The sequence below is a fragment of the Lepisosteus platostomus genome, chromosome 12, assembly GCF_059453375.1.
Source record: "Lepisosteus platostomus isolate fLepPlt1 chromosome 12, fLepPlt1.hap1, whole genome shotgun sequence".
Lineage (NCBI taxonomy): Eukaryota > Metazoa > Chordata > Actinopteri > Semionotiformes > Lepisosteidae > Lepisosteus > Lepisosteus platostomus.
Window position 1 is genome coordinate 17,972,754 of NC_142622.1, and position 18,184 is coordinate 17,990,937.

Genomic DNA, 18,184 nt, shown 5'->3' on the forward strand with positions numbered 1-18,184 from the left:
TGAAACTTCACACGAATGAAACATTTTTTATAACCATTCAAGGCTTTGATGCATACAGTAAATAGCAGTTCTGTTACTAGATTTTAAGACATTCTTAATAAATAACTCTTCAGATGAATAGAAACTTGCTTTCAGTGTCTAAGCTAATTAATTCTGCATTGTTTGTCTTAACCTGGGCGAGAATAAGAAAAATCAGTAATACAGTAGGCCTTTCGCTAACACTGTCTGCTTTTCTTTCTGACAGAACCTGATGGCGAAAGCCTTGTATGACAACATACCGGAGTCCCCAGAGGAGCTGGAATTCCGCAAGGGGGACGTCCTGACAGTCATCGAGCAGAACACTGGAGGGCTGGAGGGATGGTGGCTGTGCTCACTCTACGGACGACAAGGCATCGCGCCAGGCAACCGCTTGAAGCTTCTCATCGGACCCCTGTTTGATGGCCAGTCCCCCAGCCAGCAGCCCCAGATCCAGACCCCCATGTCCCAGGCATACCAGCAGCCTGGCTACTCAACGACGCCCAGTCAAAGTCCTGCCTTAATGGATTCTCTGTACCAAGTGCCCCCCTCTCATCAGAACCAACAGGGCATCTACCAGGTGCCCCCCAGCTATGCTGCCCAGCCTCAAGATGTGTACCAAGTGCCTCCCTCAGTACAGAGAGGCCTGAGGGCTGCAGAGGGGCCCTGTAAGGTCAGTGGGCCTTAGTTTCATTTCCATGTTTGCAGCCTCGTGAGAGTCAAGTCACCAGGCCAAGCAGTAAACTCCTGCAGTGGCTTGTGAGGGTGTGTTGATGCAAAGCTTTTGATAACTTGTAAATGAAAGGCCACTGCTGGCCTTTCATATTCCCACATTTGTCAGTCAGGCCTTGCTCTGTAACACAACCTTTACCTTTTTAGCTACTTAATGATGACAAAGTGTAGCTCTATAACACAAAAAGGAAGCTGGAATCGAAATACAGTATGCACCATTTTTCTTCCGCCCTTTAAAATGTAAACTGAATGGTTTATTACATTGGCTTTCTCAGTAAACTGTTAGTGATGAACTGCTGGAGAATCAATAAGTGAAACACAATTCTGTATGAATTAACATTTGGCCTGGAGCCATGAGGTCTGTTGGGATCTTTTTATTTTAACTTTTGGGTAGCACGAAATTGCAATTAGGAAGACCTTAATTATGCTTTGAGTAAAAAAAATTGAGTAAAACATTATGCTTTGAGTAAAATGGGAATTGGTAATAAAACAATGGAACTTGAAAGAATTGATGATGGTACTAACTTAAAGGAATTCGTTAGATGCCACCACATTTTACAGGAATGACAAGCAAACTACTGTAGCAATTAATGAGCATACTGAACATTGCTTGCATGAATTTTCCTGAATGAGAGGAACTAATTATTGTTTTTGGAGATATCGCTCTGAGACATAGGAGTGCTTTCAACGGGAAGTAAACTTTGCAAAAAAATCACTTAATTATCTGTGCATGGTTTTATGGTAAATAAGAATTAGTCCTACAGTGCACCAGAGCTTTTGGATTAGTGTGATTACACCATGCACAGCATCATGAAAAAGCTTTATTAAAAGTAAAACATACAAATGCATTGAATCAGAATGACATTTTGGCTTATGCTTTATATTTGACTGAAGAAATGCAGTGGATTGACCTGTTGCATAGGGCATATGATCTGATTCCCGTCACATGACCATTTCAGAGCCATGTCTGGTTGTAGTGTCTCATATTAAACAGTCATAAACTTACTTCTGATTGTATTGCACATCAAGTTCTCAAAGGACCAGCTGTTTAACTTCATATGATGTCTGTAGGACTTAATTGAACTAATAATTAAAAATACAGGGTGTTGCTAACATCTGAAATTGGTCCCTTGTAAACATAGCAGTTTACTGTAGCTGTCTCTACATCACCCTCTGACATTTTATATAAAATATTCCTACCTTTTCATTGTGTTTCAAACCACAAAATCCCCTTTTATGTGCAGAAGAGTGCATTTTAAAGTGTCAGATGTAGTTCTGAATCAATAATTTGTTAAATACCAATTCACCTAAAAAAAGCTATGAAGAGTGAAAGAAAAACTATATTTTGTGTAATCCAAAAAACCTTTATTGATACTGTATATTTTCAGAGCCCTGATACTAAGTCTTAATTGTTTCAGCCAAGAAGGGTCTTGGAGGAGAGATTGAAACAGTTCAGGTGTGGACAGAATTCACAATTTTTGGGGTAGTTAAAACAATCCCAATTTCATTTTTCAAAAACCTGTACTTTTTACAACTAAAATAATTCCTGGGACAGACATCTGCAAAACTACATTGGTTTGGTTTGTCTGCATAGCCGTGAATGCCACACAGTGTGGAATAAATAAATGCTCCAGATCTACTCCACAGTTTTCTCTTTACATGTAACTTATCCCCACTAGTTTACTGGAGGTTATTTTCTACTGGGGAAGTTTATCTTTTCCCCAGTTAATCATCTATATTACCTGTAACCAAAAACACATAAGCAAGTATAAACTAAAATATTATCATGATTAAGCATGCCTTACTTTTCCTTGGAAGTCATTAGCAATTGCTGAGTAAAAGTTTTGTGACTCACAGTAAATCACTATAATCTAGCAATGGCACACCTTAATCATTTTATTAAAAAACAATTTCATTGGAGAATAGCTAGACTGTGTTTTGTGTATAGAGTAACTCAGTGTTTTAGGACAGCTGACTTTAGAAAGCTGCAGGTAAAACTGTATCTCCTTCTGAAGCAAATGCTCATGAATTGGGTTTTTCAGACTGTCTCCTCCATGCAAGAGAATGTTAAATGCTCTGAATAATATAAAAACACATTTGTGCTACAGTGTCTACATGCCCAGTTAGCTTTCTGTTGGGATTTATAAGCTTCCAGGGACCAGGAATAGGACAGAACAGGAAATGCTTGGCTGAAAGGTACAGCAACTGAAATTTTCCATTCAATTTTTGTTGGCAAAAAGGTCAGACGGTTTCTGTTTCAGAAACTCCACCTTTTTCCCTTTTACGGTAAGGTTTTATGATCTGAGGATTTCTTTGCGTTTGATAACAATAAAACAAGAACCTAAGAAAAAAGTTTGAGTTGCATAAGGTCCTGAAAAGGGAGTAGAATGAGAAAAAAACTCAGCAATATGCCAGTGAGCTTTGCTCCAGAAATCCACTGGTTGTCTAGCTTGCTCTGTGACTGTAAATCAAAGATCCAAGGTTTCACTAAAATCCTGGCACGTATTCTCTACCTTTCAGACAGGGGTGGATTGTGATGGACTGTCTACTGAAATGCTTCATGAAAGTTTATGTTAGTAGAGGAGTGTGGTAAATACAAGGCCATTTTTTAGATCTCCAGAAGTGTCTGCAGATTTTGTTTTGTCTATTCTGCAATAGACAGAACTTCTGTTTTCTCTTCATTACATAAATTTAATTCATTCGTTTCATCAGACTAATACAAATCAAGCCTTAATGCAAAATTAATAATTACTTTTACTGAAATGATTTAGTCTAATATAAGGATATTTAAGTAGTAGGATTTAAAACCCCATGTTAATCACAGAAAAATTTAAAAGTGCTTTATTAACTTAGATACAAGTAAAGGTTTGGTCTTGATGTTTTATAGGTTCTGGTAGTCTGTCCCTTCCTGACTTACTGAAAGGTCCACCTTATAGTCCCTCATTATGAAGTCTCTCATTTGAAAATAAAAGTAAAAACATATGTAAACCATGAAAGCCATGAATCTTAAAAAAACTAAACAATAACCCTTGTCTTATTTCATTTCATCATTGTACTAGGCATGGGATGGCTACAGTACAGTATATTCGCCACATAAGGGATTTGAGATTACCAGAACATGTTCCTTTATCTTCTGATGGCCGGCAGGTTTTAAACAGTTTGGCATCCTGGTTTACAAATACACAAGGCAAATGACTGGAAGCAGCTGTCAACCAGTGCAGGCCAGATGCTGAAATACTTTATTAGTTACGAATGGGAGTTGCGTTGTTAAAGATAATCAGAGTGCTTATCTAGTAGGAAGTGACTTCACTGTGTTAACCTTCAGTAGTACTGCTGTGTGAATGCTGCCAGACCATGGAGGGGACATGAGTAAAAGTTCTAGAGAGGTGAGGCATAGTTACAGAAAAAATGGGATATAGACTAGGCTGAGTGATAATGTTTCCTAGAATCACTCAGCCTAATTACTAGAACCTATTCCTGTTCTAGTAATTAGATGCTTAAAGCCTGGGGAGATCAATCAATTTGGTCAATGTATTCAAATAGTGAGTGTGACTCCTCAATAATCAGCTCCACTTTAATAAATCATAGAGAACCAGTATATGAGGATTTATTATTATTATAAAGTTAATGTGTCTTGCTTTTCTGGTTTTGTTTCTTTGCTAATGTGCCCCATTACTAGTGGGGAAAAATACCTGGATATTAAAGGGGACATTTATAGATTTGTGCAAACAGAAAATAAGATGTTCATGCTCGTCAGAGATGAGGAGCACTTACAACAACGAGCCAGTAGAGTAAACTGCTTGGACGAATGGCTAATTTTTAGGTGTGAGACTCCAGTCAATACCTTAAAAACACCCAACATGAGTAAGCGTGTGAGGAAACGAACTAATGAATATCCAAGTCAATATTACAGTTTTGAATCAGCATCCAAATATAAACAAAAATGTGTTATTTGCAACACAGCTAATGGAAATACTGTAGCTGTCATGTCTTTTTTCTTTGCCCTGGGAACATGCACTGTTAAAAGTCTGACTAATAAAGAGGATGAAAGCACAAAAATAATTAACACTTAATCTTTTAAGTTTAATTTTAAATCTGTTGTAATGCTGATTTAAGATTAGTTTCGACTGCAGGTAAACTAGGCAATACGTTTGGTTGGGGACCGCAAACCCTATCGCTGTTGAGACTTGTAGCGTGTCTGTTTTTCAGACAGAGGGCACTTTTATTATCCTGCATTAAGGCGGGTAAATAAATGATCTCACCTCCCCACCCACAGCCAAACTGAGTTTGTAGAGCAACCGCTGTTTTATAGGTGAAAAGTTTAATTCCACCACTGTGGCAGCAATCCAAACACAGAGATCCTATGCTTTCAGTCCCTGGCAGGCAATAAGTCAAGGGCCTGTGAAGAAGGGGAATTTTGAAAGGACTTTTTTAAGGGGGCTTTACAGTAAATGAATCAGGGTGAAAAACTGTGACTTTCAATGTAGAACGTACTTTTCTATTTGAATATGTATATATAAAACATAAAACCTGTGGCCTACTTCACTATGAAACACTTTTATCAAATTCAGCTGTGCCATAAATGTGTTACTGCGCTCAGTGCAGGACTTCTATTAAAGAATTTCAGATGTTTGTGGAGCTGTCTTATCTTATACACATTCAATACATTATTTATTACATATATATATTATAAGATGTTGTCTTTGTGAACAAGTTTTTCATTTATTCCACAGTTCCTTGATCCATGGTCTTGTTTTTTGCTTTCAAAAAGATACTAAGGTCCAGGCTGGATAAATTATTCAGGGTTGAAAGTTCATACTCCAAATTATCTTTCTTCTCCTCAACACTTTAAGAGTTCAAATCTTCTACTTACTTATGACAGGGTAAAATGCCCTGTAGTAACAAAAAGATGAATTCGATCGCAGGGTATTTTTAACTTTTATTTGGCGAATTTCCAAACAGGTGCAGTCTCAGTTTTCACTTTTGCATTGCAGTGTTTTGAGGCTTGTTTGTTAACCTAGGGTAGATAATTATTTTGTATCAAGAACTTTATTATTTGATGGTGCTCTAGGTCAGTCTCTAGAGCTCAGCACCTTATGATCATCCTTAGGCACAATTATACATTATAGTCCAGTAAACAATAATAACACTTTATATACTTTAAACTTCAGTAAAAAATCTGATTTTATTTTTTGTCTTTTTTCCCTCTGGGAAAACAACTCCATAATAAATGAATTGGAAGGTTATATCTAAAGTTCAAAACTGCTGTTTTAAAGTGTGTTAAGTGTTAGCTAAAACCAGAAGGACATTGATAGCACCCTCATATTGTGGTGATTAATGTGTGAGTGTGTCCATATTTATCACAGAGTGGACACACAGGTAATCAGGTGTTTTGTAAAGCTCTGGGTGGCAGGAAAAGGTTGGAGGAGTGCTGCAGTGATTGGCGGGGGGCTACCAACAGCAAGGGCAGTCCTCCCTTTGAAGAAGGGGACAGACACCTGCTCCTGTCCGTACGCTGCTGTGTGAGGCTGGGAAGAGAGCAAGAGGTCATGACCTCTGTGGGAAGAAGCACCTCCTGCATGGCCCCCTGTCTACTTGCCTCTTCGATGTTCATAGCAAGAGGCAAAAGGCAGAAAAAAACAATTGGTCATGCTAAACACCTTGTGTTTGCATCATCCTGCTCTCGGTTTCTTTTCTCCTAAGCCATCTGAGTAACTGGCCTCAACTCAAGAGTCATCTATAAACTGCAGCATTTAACCAGTTTCTGTGCTTAAGAAACTGACACCGAAATATCATACTCCAGCTTGATATTACTGTATTTATTAATAAATGTGAACCATCTCAGTCTAGCAAAAGTTATAGACTCTCAGGTCTCTCCCCTGTTTAATGCTGGACACGATTCACACTCTGGATTTCTACAGTTCTTCTAGCAACAGGATAAAATAAATCAGACTTCTGCTTCGTGTTGTGAAACCTGACACTCTCTCAAACTCTTAACTTTCTGCAAGAAGCTAACAAGCAGCTGTGCACTACAGAAATCCTGTCCCAACAAGCATTTCCCCCAACATGTCTCTTTGAAAGTAATTATAATAACGATGATGTTGCTAATGATTAATTTTTTTGTAGATGTAAGCACCACCTGCAAGTTGAGCAGTTAGGAATCTGTTAGGCAACAACGCATTTAAAGGTTTTAGGGCATTTCTCTAGTGTTGAGCATTGAAAATACTGACCTTTGTTAACTAAGAAATAGAAGCAGATTTATTACCTTTTCATGCATATACAGTGTATTGAAAAAAATTTAATCTTTTCCCCTCTCTCTTATTGGAAAACTGAAGGAGGCGAATGCCTACAATTTCTACAAGGTCGGAAGTACATCTGGGACGGGGATTGGAGCACGTGTATAGAGCACAGGAATGTCACGGTACATATTTCCAGGAATGCCAGCCATCTCTGTGAGGACATAAACAAATTGGGCCTTGGAGTTTGGAATGCAGAGTTTGGCTTTTAAAAACCAGATGGTTCACGGATGGTCCTTCAGACTATGAATGGCTGTTAGTTCAATGGCATTCTTCAGGAAATGTATTTCCAAACACTGCCCTGATAAAGCAAAGCTGCGTTCGTTTACCATTCAGTCCCAGTCAAGAGGTCGTTAGCACTAAGCTGTCCTATGTTCTTCCCTTTTAAAAAGTGAAGTTCTGGCCACACTCATTCAAACCGCATTAGGTTTGGGTGTCATATGGCAAGGACAAAGTGACCCAGGAATTTTCTTTCCTTTTCTTTTGTACTTAGATGAGCTGTTTCAGTTTAGGTAAGCTATTTCATCTTTAGATAGAAAGCAAAAAAAAGAAACATCACACATGGCAATCCATTAAAATCCAATTCTCTTTCAGTTAAAAAATTCCCTGTGCGGAGCTTGTAGTTCTTATACTTAAAGTGTATTTAGGGGTCACTGAATAAAAAGGGCTGTCTGAGACTTGAGTTCTGAAATTGCTTCCTCCCATCAGCAGACATCTGTTAGAGGGGATATGCGGATGCTTCTTTGTCACGTTTAACAGGAAACCGTATGGTTCTTATTTTGCAGCCCTGTTACTGAACCCTGCTAAGTGTTTCCTATTACTGTGAACTCTTATGGGGACTTGGCCTGGTTCCATGGCTTCTTGACTGTGAATTCCATGCATACTTGTGTCTGTCGGAGTGGCGCGGTCAACAATCTTGAGGCAGAAGAGGCTTGACAGCAGCCCATGCGCACCCTGCTTGTGTTTTTCATTGGTTCACCTTAACAAAGTGAAGAGGGCCTTGTTGGAAACTGAGTTAACCCCTAGCTTGTTGGGGCTGGGGGCAGCTCCCGTTTTTCTGTCTTCGACTTAGGGGATAGAGCCAGACCACAGACATCACGACTCGTTTAGCTGAGCACTGAATCGGATACGGGATTTTCAAAGAGGGCAAAAACCTTCGACAATATGGTTTTTACTTAACCGTGAACTGACATAACCGTGCGCAACATTCATATATTGCTCTATATATCAGATGTATTTACTCTGGTCACTTGGTGATTTCAGTTGGAACACAAAATGGATAAAGGTCACAGCATTCAGCAGGTTTGACATGATCCGATGAACTGTGAGCCAATTACTGTAATTAGTTTCATGTTGTTGGTTCCAATTTCTGAACTATTTTTCTTTATCTAATTATCATTATTATAAAATAGTACCCAAACTGTTAACAAGCTTGAGATCTAGCCTTGCCAGACTATTCTGCACCAAACCCAGTATGTTTAAAGTACTGCAACCCATCTTGTCCAAAATGAATTATGTTTTTAACCTTTATGCTATTGATTCGGAGTGGTGCGGGCAACAGTCTTGAGGCAGAACAGGCTTGACGCCAGTCCATGCGAACCCTGCTTGTGTTTTTCGTTTGTTCACCTAACAACAAAGTGGGCCTTGTTGGAAACTGAGTTAATCCCTCACCTGTTAGGGGGCAGCTCCTGTTTTTTTAGCTACGACTTAGGGGACAGAGCCAGACCACAGACATCACGACTCTTTTAGCTGAACACTGAATCCCACACAGGATTTTCTAAGAGGCAAAAGCTCAGCAGTTCAGAATTAATTATGGTTTTAACCTTTATTCAATTTAATAAGAATTGAAAGGATTTTCACATTTCTCTCTTAAAGTAAATCATTATGCATAATAGCAGAAATGAGGGAGGTACAGTAAGTAATAAATTTAATTAATTTGAAGCGTAATCATTTTCAGTGGTGCAGCTTCAGAAGCTATTGATCCTTGCAAGTATTCCTGAGAAATTAGTGTAAAATGATATACGTTTGTAATGTTCCTATATACACATTAGAAGAATAACAGCACTGAACTGCATCCCCATACTGTCTTTATTACTCAGGTATGATCATGACACCCCTGTAGATACTGAAAACGTATTTTCCTCTGAGGTTTCCGTAGTCTTGGAGTGTTTTTTTTAATAGTAAAAACTGCTCAATGTAAGAAGCTGATTAACCAGACATTTGTACAAGAAAGGCATGGACAAACATTATCACGCTCATCAGAAGTTCCTAATCGCTTGCCTACGTGACAGATTTACAGCAGAAAAAGTTGTTATTCATGCAAAATAATAATTTCAATGGGAAATCCTGTTATCTCAAAAGTTTCCGTTTTTTTGAAAAGCCGTGAAGTTTTCTGCTTCCCATCTGCATGTCTGCTTGTGGCTGGAAGTGTTACTCACGTGAGAGCTTTTCTTACCAAATACAGAATGTTCATTTACAGTACGTATGTCAGCTTCAAAGGCATATCCAATAACTAACCTTATTACACAGATGCCATAGCTTCACTTGCTGTGTGTACTCATTGTTCTGTTTGGTGGAATGGGCACAGTCGGCTAGTTTGTGCTTGATTAGTACAAAAGGATTGTTGTTTTTAAGAAAAATCTACTTCCAAAAAAAGAGGAAAAAGACATAACATTTTTCTTTTGTTTTACCCATCACCCTCAACCCCCCCCCCCCTTCCCCTCCCAGCTCCCACACATAAAACATTTGGCGGAAGAGAAAGAGAATAGCGTCTTGAACTGTTTAATTAGAAGGTATGGCAGTGTGGGTAAGCCAGAAAAACAATTAAACGGGCCATTAAATAGAAGGCAGTTGTTTTTTTTTGTTGTTTGACCAACATGCGTCAGCAAGTGTGGAGGCCTGCCTGGCCTTGAAGTTGCTGGAGGAATGGTTTCTGGACGTTCACCAGATCTACTGAATCTCTGTGGCGCAAAAGGAAGGAGATTGCATGTCTTTGTTGCCAGAATCTCTTGGATCCATTTAACTCACTACGCTGATTTCTCTCTTTACTCTGTAAACTGGTAAAATCATGACGGTGAATTAGGCAACAAACGCATAATAAATTGTTTCTGTACTGCATTAAAGTAGTAGGAAAACAGAACCATTGTGTCATAGCAGTCAAAGACACAATGTGCAAGGCACTGCCACCATGCTTTCAGTACCTGAACTAACTTCAGCTTTCCTTAATTTCATAGTCGTACGCATAGAGCTCAATGATGTTTTTTATCTCTGCCAATTTTAATAAAGCATTAAACAATTTTCATAATTTAAATTAACATTTCTGAGACAGGGTTTTTGAGGAGGCATTCAGGAATAATTGTGTTAAAGGACATTATAATGTGTGCAGCAAATCTATCAGTGACGTTTGTGGTTGATTCATTCCCAGTTATGCAGGAGAGAGAATGGTACAAGGTTTTTGAAGGACCTTTGATTACTCCCCAATTCTATTCTACCCTTTTCTTGTGTGATAACATTTATGTTGGCATGTAAAAGTCATTACTTATGTACCAACCAACAGAGCTGTGTATCGAGGAAACAGTACACCACAAGTCCTATCCCAAAGCTTTTAAATAAATTTTAACTACCACAAAAAATGTAAATGTTAAAAGTGCATGTGTATCTTGCTTTCTAAAACCAACATCCATTTTTAAGCCCAGTAATGAAATGTTTTGTGTGTCATGTAGATAATTCTGTTTTAGTATATAAGAGACGATTACATACTGCCAATTTTGTGCTTCATTAAAACACAAATTTTCTGTATTAACAGGTAGTGACTCCAACTCGTGTGGGGAATACTTATGCCTACGAGACTCCCTCACAGTACCAGAAGGACGTCTATGATGTTCCCCCAATACGACCACAAGGGGTAGGCTTTATCAAGGAACCATCAATAAATGGTCCACCTCTTAAAAGTATTTGACTGTAAATTGTACCATCCTGATAGTAGAGAATTATACACAAAGCTGTAGTTGCATATGTGTTTAATTATAGAAAATAAATCCAAATGGTGATTACAGACGCTTCATTCTTTGCTAAATTCTTCTCATTCCTTTCTCATTCCGTAAAGAACAAAATACCTTGGGATGTTAAATCTTAATATAGTCATGCATGGGGTATTAAACAACGATACAAAAGTACTTAGTTCATTGTGAGGACTAGTAAATTTGTCTTAGAGGAGACAGAATTAGAGTTTCTTAATGATAAATATAAGGCCCCTGGTTATATCTCAACTCAAGTAATAATTACAAATTCCAGACAAACACTAGCACTTTTTTTGATGAAGACTTTTCACTGGGCAGGCAGAGAAGAAGTCTTTAACAGACCCATAGTTGCAATCAGGTGTTAAAAGTTTGAGTGAGGGTATCCAGCCCTACTGTAAATGTGTACTTAGAAATGTGCAGCATTTTCCAGACTGTGTTCTCATTACTCTTTGCTGTTTCAATTGTACAGGTGTATGACATCCCCCCAGGAAAGCAGATGGGACCCATGTTTCCAGGACGCATGGGCGAACCTCGGACTCAAGGCGTGTATGATATCCCACCAGCCGTTCAAGGGGTACGCATTTTTAAAAATCTCATAACTTTGAACAACCACCCGGAGCTTTTAGTGCTAGAGTTTTCATTTTAGCACCCTAGCCAGTTTCCATTCAGGATCAAAATTATTTTTGCGAACAAATCTTTAAAAAAAAATAAAGAGTAAATCAATCTTCTCTCATTCCTTTCTCCTTTATCCCCCAAATCCTCCCCCAACAAGGGATAACCCCCCCTCCTTTTCTTCATCCAAACCCTATTACCTGATTAGGTGGCAACAACGCTCCTCTCACCACCTCAGCTGACCGCAACAATCTTCATTGTATTGCAGACAATACTGATTGATAAAAGACAATTTTTTCCAAGCAGAGCAGGATGGTTATTGATGTTGCCTTCTGGGGTTTTCAGAGGTATTGTAGCAGATGAAATTTGAGCTTTAAAGGCCACCCTGTTTTAAATACAATATATACATTCTTTACACATGTATTCACTTTATTCCACCTGGACCTTATTCATGGCAAATACAGTTCTGTAACAACGTAATGGAAAAATAAAAGGTCTACAGAACAGTTAAGATCTGAAGTCTCTCAAGGCAGAATAAAATGTATTTTTCATTTTTTATTAAAGTATGGTAGTTCCTCCTGTCTGTTTTCTGAATTTCTACATTTCTTTGAAATGGTATATCCTGTCTTTACATTCCTATAAAAAAATCTAAAAGTATCTGGATGTTCTGCATGGCATTTTATACCGAAGTGGTAATCTCAGAATTTTCACCCACCCATGAGAGGATCTTTCACTTCTTATGAACTCTGTTGTTGACAAAGCGAAAGACAAGATAATTATTAACTTTTCAAGCAGACTAACTTTTCTCTTTCCAAACTACAGATCCAAGTACAGTTTACATCATTGCCGTCATTTTATTTGTAATAATGTGAAATACGAGTGAACCTGTTATTTGCAGCACCCCTAATTATGGTCTTGGAAAGTCTGTCTTACAGTTGGGAGCAGCTTCAACCTCAGAATCCATAGCTGACTGAAATTACTTGCAGCTGAAGCTTTTTTTGTGTGTATGTGTGCAGTGCATATTATATATTATGCTTAAAAAATATGTTGAATTTTTAAGGAGTTGCATAGTGTTCCCACATACAGACAAACAAGGTATTTCAGTTAAACTACTAGACTTAAGAGCAGAGTGGTTAAGTGCCACAAAAATGAGCTTAAGGGATGACCTCAGAATAAAAATAGACGTTTGTTAGTCACTCTTTCCAGTAGCTCCAATGCTTGGAATCCAGTTTTTACTCTGAGCAGTAGTGAGTGTATTCATAGAGAATGCACCTCTCATGAATGTTTTTTTTTTGCAGGTGTACTCCATTCCCCCATCAGCTCTGAAAGAAAAAGAAGGAAACTACGATTTTCCCCCACCAATGAAGCTGAAAGCTGAAGGAGTCTATGATATCCCTCCTCCTGCCCTTAGTAAATCTTCTGGACAGTCCAATTATGATTTCCCTCCCAATTCCGACCTGCTGTCTCACAGCAGTAATGGGATTTATGATATTCCACCTGCTCAGCTGCTGGGGAGTCAGCTGGGCTCCCAGAGAGATGTATATGATATTCCACGTGGGATGCAGCCCCCTGGAAAACAAAGGGGCACTATGGACAGGATGGCTGGAGATAGGGGCAAAGGTATATATGACATCCCCCCTCAGGTCTCCCAAGAATCCAAAACTTTGCACGACATGACTGATGGAATCAATCGGTTATCCATCTCCAGCACTGGCAGCACAAGGAGCAACATGTCCACTTCCTCCACCACCTCCAAGGAGTCCTCAATCTCCAACTCCCCAGTGCCAGAGAATAAGCTTCTCTTGGACTTGGACACGGCCATTCAAAGGAATGCTTGGCTCCAGCGGTCTGTCGAGGTCTCCATCTTGGGTCTCATGGGCTACACTTCCCCAAACTGGAGATCGTATGACTACATGGAGAAGCACATGAATGAGATCCGTGCTGCCATTGACAAGGTGAAGCAGAGCCTCGCTGACTTTCTGAACTTTAGCAAAGGAGCAGTGGCAAACGCTTCAGGACTTTCGGATCTCACTTTACACAACAAGCTGAAAAAACAACTCCAGAGACTGGAGGACTCCAGCCAGATCCTGTCACAGACCAGCCGAGCCTTAGATGCCTGCAGCTGGTCTTTAAACATGCTTGTCACCAACAAGGCCCAAAGCAAGAACGACGATCTAGACCGTTTCCTCATGGTATCAAGGACAGTCCCAGATGATGTCAAACAACTGGCATCTTCTATAAGCACGAATGCTGAGCACCTGTTTAAGAGAGCTCCAAATGGGTCTTTTTCTAATGCCAGCAGAGAGGAAAGCAGCCCAACAGACTATATATACAATAGCCCACAACCACAGAAGGGCCTGCCAAACATCGATGAGACACCTAACAGCAATGGAAGTGAGCAGTGTGTCAAGAGCTGGATGGAGGATTATGACTATGTTCACTTGCAGGTAGGTGAAAGCCATGCTTGTCCACTTGCTGGTCTTGGAGTGAGGCAGAGAGGAGACCACCAGCATGTTCTTTCTAAGGAGAATCAATCCAATATTTCTTGTAGAGTAGATTGCAACATACTGTATAACAAAATAAGACCTCGAATTAAAACTTAGAATTGCAAGCCACAGTCACATAAATGTGTTGCAGAACATACTGTATCAAGAAGTGTTTGTCAAAAAAAGGTCCTGTTTCACTTTCTTTTTCTTTATCTTGTGCTTCATACCAATCATCATTAATTTCGGATTATCACAGTTGTATATGTACAGCTCATAAATATTATTACAGTGAGTTTGTTAATCATGAGAGATTAGCCCACTGCTCCAGTTTCAGCAACCAGACATGTTCACGAAACTCCACTGTTACCATATGGATGTTAAATATATTTTATTCAACACAGGAAAACAAAACATATTACTTATGCTGTGAAAGTCTGAGAGACCTGAATATCATTCTGAGATTACAGGTCATGGGGATGTCACTATGACAAGCATCTACTGAACATATTTTCTACAGATGACAGCTGTACCAGTAGCTTTGAAGTTCATAACCAGGGCCGTCACAATTTAAATTTTGTGGTCAATTTTGTCTGTAAACAAAGTTTGCATTTGAAGTGTGTCTTTGTATCTGAGGGTGTCATTCTCATCTGCCTATTTCTCGCTTCTGCGGGTGAGGTTTTACCTTACAGTTTCGTGGGGTAGTTGGAGACTCTGAAAATGATACCCAAAAGCATTTGTATAGTAAATGAATATGGGTACCATGTTTGACTTTACACCATATTATTTTGTGAAAATGTGTTACATAACCTGAATCCCTTACTAGTGTAAGACTGAAGTACCTGATTTGAAACATTTTTGTGTACAAGCATGCATTCATCAATGGAGATACATCTGTTGTATTTGCAGGGCAAAGAGGAATTTGAAAGGCAGCAGAAAGAGCTTTTAGAAAAAGAAAACATCATAAAGCAGAACAAGATACAGCTGGAACAGGAGCAGGTGAGAAGTGATACTGCATCCTCATGTTGATATTTCACATAATTTTTTTAAAATATATAATCTTGCCATGAGTTTCTTTGTGCCAGATATAAAATCTGCCCATTTTTGTCAGACACATGAGGAAATAAACATTAAAAGCAAATTATTAAGACCTGCTGCACTAGTGTGACAGTCTTTTCAAACGTTGCAATAATTAACCTGTGATCTCAATCAGTTTTTAGTTTGCCTTAACCATTTCCAAAAATCAAGCAACTATAAATGAAATGTAACAGCAGATTTGCTGCAGCGTATAACAATCCCCATCTGTTAAAAGTAAAGAAATCTGGATAGACAGATACAGAATGCATTTTCTAAAACATGGTGCTTGAGATTTTTGGACAGCATGAACCTTTCAATCAAGTGAGATGTTTCCATGGCAGCAAAAATCACAGAACACAAATGTGTTTTGTTGTGTGTAATGTATACATTTCTACTTCTAGTGTTCACTTTTCAGACAATTTCTGTATTTGACATAATTGGACATAAAATAAAACAGCAAGCTTCTCTTACTTTCCTATCTCTGTATGAAATATGGGTGAATTAAAATATCAGAAGCAGGAGACAAATATTTCTGAATCCTTTTTTTTTTGGCTCGTCAAATATTTGAACGTTCATCCCTGACATACTGTATATCTTCTGTGTCCTTGGTTTTGTTTGCTTTTCAAATCTGAGCCTTTTTTCATCCTCCAGCTGAATCAGTTTAAACAACTGGAGAAGGAGGTCATCAAGCCTGTGGAAAATGACATCTCCACGTGGAGCGCGCCTCAGAGCCTCCTTTACACGAATGGCGGGCTCTGCACAAAGGACAAGCAGCTGCTTTTCTTCTACTCCGAGCAGTGTGAGACACACTTTGTCACCCTGCTGAACGCCATTGATGCTTTCTTCAGCTGCATAAGTGCCGGGCAGCCCCCTCGGATTTTTGTGGCTCACAGCAAGTTTGTCATTCTGAGCGCCCACAAACTGGTCTTCATTGGGGACACCCTGTCAAGGCAAGCAGCCACCCTGGAAATCAGGAACAAGGTGATGGACTGCAGCAATCTCCTGTGCGAAAACCTCAAGACCGTTGTGGCAGCCACCAAAATGGCCGCCCTTCACTATCCCAGTACTGCGGCCGTACAGGAAATGGTGGACCAGGTTACAGGACTTTCCCATCAGGCTCAGCAGTTTAAAGTACAGCTGGTGCAGATGGCTTCGTTGTAAGGAGTCAGATCAAAGAAGTTGAACATTTTGTTTAAGGGAAGCAACAAGAAGGCTCCCCATTTCTTTTGTACATCGGAGCTTGTATTTTTGTGTAGGTTGTTTTTTACATTAAGGACTTTCTGATCTAGGAAGCAAAGATGTCATGTAACATTTTCAGTACACTTTCTTTCATTTTAAGCACCTTATTTGTCTTCCATTTTATCTGTAGGTTAATGTGTTTATCTATATGTGCCATTATGTTACTGGAAATATACTCTTTTATGTAAATAACGTCTGTCTCACTCTTTTTATAAGTAAAGACCTGAACATAGAAAAATAGGACTTATTTTAAGATTAAGCTTCTTGTGTTTCCGATACATTTAGTAATAGCTGAGATTTTAAGTTCTCCCAGTTACAGTACCTTCATAGATTCATTATGGATTCTTATTGGCAGAAGATTCTGTGTTAGAATTACTCTTAGTTTCCTTCAGTAACTTGATGTTATGAAAGCAGACTTTTCACAGTGTGGTGGAACCTCTTGCACCTCTCTGAAGCTGAAGCATTGTAACCTACCCCTGTGTAAATAATATGTAACATCTTACTGTGAATGTTTGATGAAGGGTGCAGGTACTTTGTGATTTCATGTAAACAGAATAGGGATTGAGTATAGAGCTGGGTTAATATAGGCAGCACAAATGATTTTATGTACAGCTATACTGATGAAATATCTACCTGGTGGGACGGGCTAGAACAATGTGTGGTAAAATGAAAGCATCTTTCCACATAGTCTGTACCATACAAGCCTTCAAACTTCAGATTCATTCATTTGCTATGCCATGGACAAAAAATAAAATCTCAATTAATCTTAGTCTTAACTTTGAGGTAACTCTGGGGTTTTTAGAACTAACCAGAAAAAGGAAGAGTTAACAGCTGAACACTGAGTCAAACAAGTGTCACTGGATTTTCAGAAAAAAACTGTCATTTATAATAAGTTCCTTTTAGAAATAGTCTATTTTTTATTATACTTTAGATTATGCTTTTTCTATTACAATAAATCAGAGCTGTAAATGACTGCATTTATTATTTTATACTCTGAGAAGGAATATTTATTTGTTTTTAAAAATGCATAAATTAAACTCATTCTACACAATTATGTATATTTTGGAAAATACTAAATATTTTACGAGGTACATTTAAGAAAGATATTTTTCTTCAAAGACATTTCTTTAGGACTGTCGGAATCTGGAATAAGTTGATTTTAATACCTTTCAAGAAACAGCCAGATGAGAACTACAGAAAACAAGCCCGAATGGCTTCCTCTCATTTTTAACTGTTCTTATGTTCCATATCATATGGTACCTGATGTGTAAAAAACATTTGTTTTCAGATGGTGCAAGACGTCTGAAGTCCAAATTATATTTTATAAACATAGTATTGTCAAACTTATCTCCTACATTTTAAACATGCTTTTTGAAATTAATCTCAAAAACAGATTCATACATACTGTGTATAATGTTTTTCATATGTGTCTCATAACTGTAATTTTTAAGTGCTGTAATAAAACAAGCAGCAATATTGCAAACATAAAATTTGTTATGTGTTAGTACTGACTGAAAACAAAGGTCTGCACAAAATTGGAGAATATTACAGTATAAATATATATTATAGTTATATATATTATAGTATTGGAGAATTAAAACAATTAAATAACTTGATGAAGCTGTTTCATAAATAATGTACAGAAAAATCACATTTTGTACAATTTCTTCCAACAATACAGGAATGTAAATCTTTCCATCGTACGTTAACA

General features: G+C 38.4%; 1 protein-coding gene across 4 annotated transcripts in view; it reads left to right on the forward strand.

The window, feature by feature from the left end:
* Nucleotides 1-17,963, forward strand: part of nedd9 (neural precursor cell expressed, developmentally down-regulated 9) — a 59,077-nt gene extending 41,114 nt beyond the window's left edge. For all 4 annotated transcript variants that reach the window (XM_088601259.1, XM_088601260.1, XM_088601258.1 and 1 more), the window contains 6 exons: nucleotides 245-688; nucleotides 10,849-10,947; nucleotides 11,532-11,636; nucleotides 12,973-14,121; nucleotides 15,067-15,156; nucleotides 15,886-17,963. In XM_088601259.1, coding sequence (XP_088457385.1) covers nucleotides 245-688; nucleotides 10,849-10,947; nucleotides 11,532-11,636; nucleotides 12,973-14,121; nucleotides 15,067-15,156; nucleotides 15,886-16,395 — 2,397 coding nt within the window. In that variant the 3' untranslated portion in view covers nucleotides 16,396-17,963. The remainder of the gene's footprint in view (nucleotides 1-244; nucleotides 689-10,848; nucleotides 10,948-11,531; nucleotides 11,637-12,972; nucleotides 14,122-15,066; nucleotides 15,157-15,885) is intronic.
* Nucleotides 17,964-18,184: the final 221 nt, after the last annotated feature.